Below are 9,782 nucleotides of genomic sequence, written 5' to 3' on the forward strand. Positions count from 1 at the left end.
GGGGGGGGGGGGGGGGGGTATTTTTAAATAGCGTATTCCATTTTATTGTAAATGGACATGAAATTCTGAAGTAAAATGTAAGTTCCTTAAATTAAGTCTTCACTTTCTAACCCAAGAGTGTGCGAGTAGGAGACAGAAGCCTGCAGGGGAATTATACTCCGCATCTCATTTTCATGGAATATGTTATTTCTAACACTGAACCCTTTCTTCATGCAAGCGAGTCCTGTAACTGGCTAAAATAGAGTTCCTTTCTGAAGCAGCCATGCCATCTGCCCCTCTAAATCATGCAGACTCAACCTCTGATGTCATTAGGACTCTCAGAAGCATCACTACAAAAGAATTCCCTTTAAAATATCCCTAGGGGTGAGAGGTCTTGTTGTAGGAACAACCCCTTTGTATTTTTAAAACACTATTATTTTTAGGTTTGAGTTAGACTAATATTTATTAGTTAAACTGATTAAAATGGGGGAAAAGAATGTCAGGTAATGCAAGTATCTATATAGGGTTGATCACGATGTGCATCCAGCAGGTACCAATATGGACAGGATGTTACAGTCTTGTTTTTGCCAGGAATTTAAATGTCACACCCAAGACAGAGGAAAGTGAGAGATGGAGAAAACATCTTTACAAACAATCCAGGACATGAGTAGTTTGTGCTTTTACCTGGTTACATTTCAAAGTGGCTGCATTACTGCTTATACTATCTGAGGAACAGCTGTCTTATTGAAAGGCATAATGAACAGAGAAAGACAAGTTAATAAGTGATTTCACTCTCTTTATAGTATCAGAGAAACCACATATCCTCTAGAGGGCACCACATAAATTAATAGGAAGCTAGAACAGTTTTATATGTAGCCAAGACTCCATTAATGGTTAAAATTAAGAGAAATTTTAAGAGGATAGTTTGAAGCTGTAATCTAGCCCTAATCTGATCATTAATACAAAGTAATTTATTCTTCATATTCATATCAAGTAGGTTACTAAATATGAAAGCTTATTTGCCTACAAAGCTAGAGAACATTTAACTAGCTTCTACATTAGCATTAAAATGAAGATCACTTTTATAGGTTCACTGCATAACTAAGTAGATAAGACGCAATGAGGCAAATGACTATCTGCAATTACCTTAAGTGCATCAGTTCGAAATTTAGTGTAAATACCAAGTTTGAGTCAAGACACTCGCAAGTATCTTGAAAAAAATATGCACCAGAACTGGAATCTGAGGACTCTACAGCTATGTTGGAAATATTTAAAACCCAACGGCAACAGGATCTCTTTCACCTGTGGGTTGTAGTTGGACTGATCTGAAAACAAAATACTATGAACAGTTAATATACTAGAAGGTAAATATTCATTTTGCATACAGTCAAATTATAGTTGGGGGAAAATGACTGTGTAGAAGCCTGACCCCATCTTGCTTCCATGTCAAGTCACTCCATCTTTGATTTCCATTTCTAAGTAAACCAAGCTTTTACTCCTGCTCACCTGCAGAGCCAATGCAGCAGCCATCATGGAAGATTATGTCTTACATTCTGCCATCTTTATAATTTTTTTTTTACTGGCAAAAAGTAGTAGCTCAGATCCTCTTCCTTTTAAGATTGTAGTCATAAACAAGGGAGTTAATTACACATGTTCTTAAACTGTTGTTACCAGCTTATTCTAGCAAGTGACCCTTCCCTGAAAATATTTCACTAGTTACTCTGATGGCAGCTCCACCACAACCATTTGGGGTCCCATTCTGTGATGCACTGCTTGGTACTCATTTGGGTAGATGCTACCTGTAGGGTTGCACATTATGCAAAACTATCCAAGCTTTCATTTGAAGCATTCCAGCTGGTACTGCAGGTCAGTACCAACATGAATAAAGAGGAACAAAGCAGCAGCACAACTGCATTTCCCTTCCCAGAGATCTATGAGCAGCCTATAAAGTATTAGCTACTGGTATCGCTAAAACTATGCTATTGTACCATATGTTTATTTTTTTCACCATGGTAGTATTCAAGTACCTTCATGTCTATAGGATTTTAGTATTTGTTAACTGCACCTCAAAATACTATAGACAGTGGCTCCAAATTTATATCACCGCATATACTCCAATACTTGTGTAGTGGTACACACCCCTTCAGTACCAACTACCACTAACATATTTAATGCCAGTGCCATCTTGACTCCAGTCAGTACAGTGACCTAATGTGCTAGCAACTGCTCTTTTTAAAAATGTTAATAATTATAGCATGCAATAGATTTTGGACATATCTATTGGAGAATTTGAATCTACAGTCTCTTAAACAGAAAACGAGTAAAGTCCTAAACTAAGGACTGGCAGTGGACTGTGGAGTTCATTTCTAGACCAATAGTTGGAATCAATAGTACTGACCTGAAATAACCAAAGTGATGCAGCATGTTGAAATAAAATTGGTGAGCTCAGGTCAGTTTCTAGTGAATAAGTGGCTACATTCCTCAAAACTATTAGCAAAAATGATGTGCTTTGGCATCTTAGAGGCTAAAATCTTATACAAGCTACTCATTTATGAAAACAGTTCTCAGAACTTGAAGTCACATTTTAAAGTGTTTTGTTTGGACCATTACTGTAGAACATGGTAATGCCTCTGTAAAGGGCCAAGAGGATACCTTCATGTCTGTGGTAGAAGCACACCAGTGTGGGAAGCCTACAGTGCTTATGCTACGTGTGCTCTCCTTGATCTCTGAATAGGGGACTTCAGTCTAAGGCTGTCATCTATGAACACTCTTATTCCCTCTGTTCCCCCACACCCTCCCCAATTAAAATAGCATGAAGTTTAGACATGCACAATACACAATATACAGCACTGTATTGTTTCCTATGCAGCAAGACCTCGAAACTAACAGGACTGCAGGACTACAATATTTACATGCTAAATAACAAAGACAACTCCTACCTCAGATAGTCTCTGCGACAAAGGATAAGGTTGGCTTTGGTGTACAAGGTGGAGCCCACCTCCCCCAAACGACAGTCACAGCAGGCACACTTCAGGCAGTCCTCATGCCAGTATTTGTCCAGGGCCTTCAGAAGATACCGGTCCTTGATCTTACGGTTGCAGCCAGCACAACCTTTCGGCTTGGTGTCTGGCTGGACTGAGAGCATTTGTATACCTGAAACAAACATACACATGCATGAGGTGTTTAAACGGCTCACATCAAATTGCCAACAGCATTAAGATTCATTTCCTCCAACAGGCTGGTGGGAATGTCTGCAGGGTTCTTTGCCTCTTCTCTAACACCTCTGCCTTCTCTGTTACTTGGAAAAGAGAGAGAATTAGTTAAGGGACTTACTTTTTTTTTTTTTTTTAAATCATCTGATTTTGACTGAAGCTTTGAATTTCTAAACACCAAAATATTCAACCAAGTTCATATGAAGGAAAAGCCCCAGAGATCCTGAACTTGTATTTGGCACCAGGGGCATTCAAGTGTTAAGCAGGCCTTACACCTGCAATTTTTAACCAGGGTGCAGCAGCAGCTTGGAGTGCCTCGAGAGCCTTTCAAGGGTGCTGTAGGGTACCAAGCAATGTTAGCCCTGCTAGGCGTGCAAAGATCATTCACAAGATAAACCCAGAGATTTCAAATAGTATTCAAAACATTCTGCCCTGTTGTGATCTTTTTGAGGTCTTTGTAACAGAGATATTCTCTTATTTTTTCTGTAATCAAAAAGCTGGCGTTTTCTGAAGGGAGTCTCACATTAAACAAGAAGTGCCTTGAGTCTAAAAAGGTTGAGAGCCACTGCCTTACACCCTTGCAAGATGAAAAAGAAAGGTTTGGGGGTTTTTTTGTACAGGTGGGAAGACTGAAGCAATCAGAAGAGGACTTGGCTTTTTAAACCCTGAACAGTACGAAGTTTCAGAAGATGTACAAAACAAAATCAAATAAATATGCTTAGCCTTCAGGATCTTTCATTTTCAGTGTGATCATTAGCCATATTATTCTGTAGCCAAGCAGGAGGTAAGGCAGGGTGCCATCTTGGAGGCTAACTGGATCATTATCTTAGATTCATTTAATCTAGAATGACACCCTGCCTCATGTCCTGCCCATTTTCAATGTGAGCACCTTTAAATCCAAGTGCTTACATGGGAGATCAACTCTAGCAAAGTATTTGCCCCTGCACCAATCAAGTGGCAATACAGGCTAATGTATCAAGAGCATCTACCTCTCCTGACTCCCACTAACCAATTCTAGCCAATACACAATACTGTTAACATGGATTTGATAAATTAACTAAATTAATTGTTATACCTCTTTAGATATAGCAGAAGAAACCTCTCAATATAGGTATCAGCCATGCAACTTCTGAAATTGAGATGGGAAAGTTGGCAAGGAAAAATAAGAGTCATCTTATATAGATCATTTCAGACCAAAGGACCTCTTTAAAGGATTAGAACCTGAATTATACTAGTTGTTCAGCACTGCAAGGAAAAGAGAGGGTGGGAAAGGAGGTAGAAATCACTGCCCTAAAGAGCTTACAGGGTATTCATTTGTCTCTCTCATCTTCAGAGCAACCTCACTATCAGTAGCTTAGAGTCCCCCCCACTTTTTAAATATTTAACAGGACTACATTATTGGTCCTCCTACTTGTATTATATCAAGCAGCATGCTTTTGCTCAGTGTTTCAGGTAACTTGATGAAGGCAGAGGGTTGTTTTGTTTTTAATTCATTTATGTCCCTAAATATGAATCCAGTATTAAACACTCAAAATCTAATGAGAATTTTTTTGACAAAAAACACAACTATCCCACATCCAAATCCTCCCTCCCCTAGCTCTTCAGAAAGAGGCTGAGAAAAAAAAAAAAAAAAATATATGGACCTGAAGGTCAAATACAAACTTTACTGTCCTGCATCACGCCAATTCCAGAGTCAGGACCTCTTCACCAAAAATGCTCTGCTACCTCTAGTTAAAAATTCAGGACTGTAACATTTCCAGTGAAGCTCAACTGGTGTGATAGGACACCAGGAAGGAGAATGCAAGTCTTCACAGATAAAAGACTGAGCTCATGAGCAGAACAAAGTCAGGGGTAGCCTTCGAAACAGAGGTGAAAGCTGCAGAGACATGTAACACTGAAGGGGAAAAAAAAAAATGGCTGAATTTTGCACCAGCTGGTTCTTCCAAGTGGTCTTTACACGTAGCTAGAGCTGCATGCAGTGGAACTCGCTGAATTACTGCACTCTGCATAGATTCCGATCCAGTTAAGAGGCTTTCAGGGGTTAAGGAGAGCAACTCAAGTCTTGCTTAAGAAGTTCAGTTGTCACTGAAGCATGCATAGCAATTCCCTTTTTTATTGTGGCATGCAGTTAAAACAGTCCATTTCCCTAACACACAAACTCCATTTGCACACTGCAGAGTTATGATTTCTTTTGTTAAAGATTTCATTACATACAAAATATTCTTAATCATGTTAATGCAAATGAACCCAAAGTACATCAGCATCAAACAGAGATGTCTAAAAATTCATAGAACTAGAGTAGCAATTTTATTTTTCTATTGGTAAGGACACAGAGCTCCGTCACTTACGCATAATAAGTCAGTGAAATAAGTCCCCAACTGAGGTACAGACATATCCCCATTCTGTAAGTGCCAAACTGAGGTAGGGGTTAAATGACCTGCTCAAGAAGTCTGCAGCATGTCCAGAAATAACTGTAATAGCCAGATTCAAACTAGCCTCTTAAAACACAAGGCTACAGGCTATGGCCAGGTCTATATTATGCAGTTCTGCATTCATAGCTGTTGGGCCTAATATGTGGCAAGGGCTACACACTCTCCTGCTGTAGCTCTGGGGCAAATGAAGCTTTGTTGACAGAGTGCTATCAACAATTTTGCTCATATTCGGGGACGCTGCATGGCTATACCTTCTAAAAAGCTCCCCTCAGCATACTCTACATCTACGTTATGGGTTTCTGCTAGCATAGCTATAGCTGTGGAGACGCTGCTATGTAGACGAGACCTATCCACTCCATACGGCAGCTTTCATTTCCAAGTGCTCTGTGAGCTGCACACAGATCTATGAAATAGCCATTAATGGGGCAGGAAAGTGAAGAATGGGAGCCAATGTGAGCCCCGGCAGAATGCCCTGGGAAAGTTATTGCTAGGGACACTGGAGAAAAAGTGCCCTATGGGAAATCAACTGCATCTTTAGTACTTATACACGGCAAAAACAAACCTTGTTTGTTTTTTTTAAAGTTTCCATGCGTTTTCCTCCATTATAAACATTTGTTAAATGCCAACAGCATGATAGGTTTTGTACAAAACCAAGACAGTCCCTGAACCACATATACAGTGCAAACAAATAAAGTAGACAAGATATACAACTTATGTCAACTTCTCGGAACTCAGTTCAGAAGGATGAAGGACTGCGCTAGGACTTTAATCCTTAGCTTGAGAGAATCCAGGATAAACCAGAAGCTAATGTGGTTACAGCTTCAAAAAAAATAAAAATAAAATAAAGACTTAAACGTAAAAATGTTGCCATCTGATAAACAAGGTAGAGAACGCAGGCGGACTGTCTCTGATCCTGGCTGATCAAACTAGAGAACAAGTGTCCTGCTGTACTCTGAAGTGAACAAGCTACAATGGTGAAGCGAGTTTAATAAATAAATAAAAATCCAAGAACTGAAATAATCAAGCCTCTGATTCTTAAAGCTGTGCTGCCAATCTGAAATCATCATGTTATAAGTAAGGCTGCTGTCCACACAAATCCTACAACTCGTGCGGGGTGGGGGGGCAGAATACCTAGGCACAACATCCAACACCACTTTATCAGATCCTTGTGTAAAAAAATAAAGATTCTCAAATTTTATTCATTGCTGCCAAACCACTTCTCAGCTACGACAGCAGACCCCAACCTACAGACAACTAAGTCTGTTTTCTGGGGCTTGTGGAAAAGAGGTGGTTTGGACATACCCAACAGACATTCTTTTGAAATTAGGAACTTAATCTGCAGTGCCTCTTAGAGGGAAGAAGAGGTTTTTCATATGAACCAAATTTAGAAGCCTTCTTCTCCATTACTTGGAAGGAAACCACTTCCCTTTTTGTGAAAATTCATTTAATACAGACAGTATTTTACTATATGGAGCAAGAATCACTTAAGCTTTCTACAGAAGAGTCTCTGCTCTCTGCCCTGTTCCCACATCTCCCAAAACTGATGGCAGTTCTTCCACATCTCTACTGCAAGTGTAAGAGATTCCCTCCCTCTTTTTCCTGTGGTCCCAAACAATTTCAATCCAATGATAATTAAAGCAGAGGGACATTATCACCTGGGCAATGTTAATGCATATTTATATTACAAACACTCCTCTCTTTAATGATCCTACAGGATACCTATACCAAGTTTACAGTCCATGTAGCCATTTTTAATATGATGTATTAGCTGCAAATAGAGTACCTACAGCTTGGCGTGAGCCAGCTCTTCACAGACCACTGTTTTGGGTATTGCTATTCTAAAAACCAGCTGGGAAGGACTTAAGACAGACAGCATCTAGAAAACTTGCCTGCATGTTTTCTGCTGAACTGTAGGGAAGGCAGCACTGATCTCCCAGGATGAAGGTGCTGCCTGTGTAGCACTTCCAAACAGCAAGCAGGACACCCAACCAGTCAAATCAAGCTCAGGGTTTCCCTACATTTGTGCAGAACCATGTATGTTCTGCAGAACACACCTCAAGACTAACTCAGAAGTTCCCAAACTTTTTCTTACTGCATACTCCCTTCCTGATTTACTACCTGCCTACATACCCCTAAAATGCCAATTAGAATGAAAATGAAATCAGCCTTTACAGAATTTGTCCCGCATACTGCCCCCTCCCACCAAAGTTGTCTTGCATTCCCAGTGGTATGCGTGGTCATACCCCCAGTAGTATGTGAACCACAGTTTGGGAACTCCTCATTTAACTCATTGCTTTATAAGTCTCATCTGCCACTCTCCAGTGAAGGTTTTATAGATCATCCTAATATTTTCCAAAAATTGTACAAGTTACCGCATCCAGCAAAGCTTTGTATCTTAGAAAGAAATATTCCGAGTCTGTCTCCTGTCCCCTTATGACCTCTAGGGGAAGGAAAAAAAAAAAAAGGAAAAAAGAAAGATTTTTGCTTTTCTATATGCAGATGTGTGCACTTTATTGCCTACAAGCAAATCCTTCATTACAACCAATTCCTGCTCACTTTTTTTTTTTTTAAATATTAAACATGCTGTGAAATGACTATCACAGAGTTTTTGGCCACAAAAGAAAAATAGATAAGTAGGAGGGAAAGAGCTAATCCAAAGAACACACACAACCAAGCATAAATCTCTACCAACCTTCTCAAAATGATACTACATGATTGCAGGGCATCTTGTTTGCAGTGTGGCAGTAATTAATAACTGTACTCAAAACTGGTGTCCTGTGGTGCTAGGTGCTGTACGATTGTACAAAGCATGCCGCTTCATCCTTGTAGTGATGATGCTTAGTTTTGTCACTCAGAAGCTACAAGAATGGAAAGTTATGGACGCTTAGTGTATTAACCTTTCAGGGATAAAACTGTCCCCTTGGTTAGGTATATGCAGTGCTCTTACTAATGTCAACAAGGATACATGGCAAGAGCAAAAAAAAAAAAAAAAAAAATTGAACCTTGCTTTAAAGAAAGAAAGAAAGAAAAACCAGTTTGGCCATCACCAATTTTGTTTGTAAAACCTTAATAAAGCAAAATCTAGAGCTAACCAAAGAGTTAAAGATTCAGTGGAGAGTAAAAGGAACACTTTTCAGATGTGCTACCACCTTGTAATTACACACTTAATGTGGTCAGCTTCCTCCAACTACTCAAAAGGAAAAAATAATACACCTATTGTAAAAAGAAGAAAAATAAAGAAGAAATTAAAGCGTTCATGGACCAAGAAACATTTCATAAGTTGCTTATAGCACATCAGGAGTTGTAACTAGTTTTAGATTGGCATGTAAATTGTTCTGTGGAACATTCTTATTGCCTCCGAGACCCTGCTATTCTGAGTTATTTGACAGTTTAAGGGAAATCATAATTAAAAAAAGAGACATAAATAATAGCCTGTGCAATGTGGTGCGCAGAAATAAGTAGAACCATTTCATTTAAACTCTGGTGAGCTTTTAATTGCCTGGATTGCATTGTGAACCAGCCTAACGGTTGATTGCCTCCATTATGCTCTCTTGTTCTGTGCCATTCATCCGCACAGTCTCAGCTTCTGTAGTTAACACAACAAAGTAACCGCAACTCCATAACACCCAGGGGTTCCCCCCCCCCTTTTTTTTAAATTTAAAAAAGTAAGGTTTTGAGTACACTGAATATAGACTTTTTTGTATACTTTTGAGCCAATTTTTTCCCATGGTAAATAACAGAACTTCACTCCCTCTCTCCTAAAAACATATATGAAGTAGGGTTTTTTTGTTTTGTTTTTTTTAAGGGCAGTGCAAGGAGAGGGAAAGTGGAGGTTAGGTAGAAGCTAAAAATGGGAATGCAGTCCCACAGCTGGGAGCACCGACACAGAACAGATTAAAAGAATTTGGCCAACATGGCCATTGGATTGCCAAGAGACACCAAACAAAAGATTTTTCTTCTTCTCTCCTTTCCCCCACCCCTCACCCTTCCCTTTCTTTTTGAAAGCTAGATTGGGCCTAAAAGCTTGTTTCTCTCTGTTCACTGGCCCAGAGCATCCCTGCAGGCTGTAGCCCCCTAAGGAACAACAATGCAAATAGATGTCCCCAGATTTCAGGGACTGGAGCTGTTTCTTAACTATGTTCTTACCCCTACACATACA

General features: G+C 39.6%; 1 protein-coding gene across 9 annotated transcripts in view; it reads right to left on the reverse strand.

Annotated features, from left to right (window-relative positions):
* The window catches only part of LMO3 (LIM domain only 3), an 86,465-nt gene that overhangs the window by 70,628 nt on the left and 6,055 nt on the right, over positions 1–9,782 (reverse strand). For all 9 annotated transcript variants that reach the window (XM_019515605.1, XM_019515603.1, XM_019515602.1 and 6 more), the window contains one exon: positions 2,919–3,132. In XM_019515605.1, coding sequence (XP_019371150.1) covers positions 2,919–3,124 — 206 coding nt within the window. In that variant the 5' untranslated portion in view covers positions 3,125–3,132. The remainder of the gene's footprint in view (positions 1–2,918; positions 3,133–9,782) is intronic.

This window comes from Gavialis gangeticus, unplaced genomic scaffold, assembly GCF_001723915.1.
Source record: "Gavialis gangeticus isolate Ggan-Ray unplaced genomic scaffold, GavGan_comp1, whole genome shotgun sequence".
NCBI lineage: Eukaryota > Metazoa > Chordata > Crocodylia > Gavialidae > Gavialis > Gavialis gangeticus.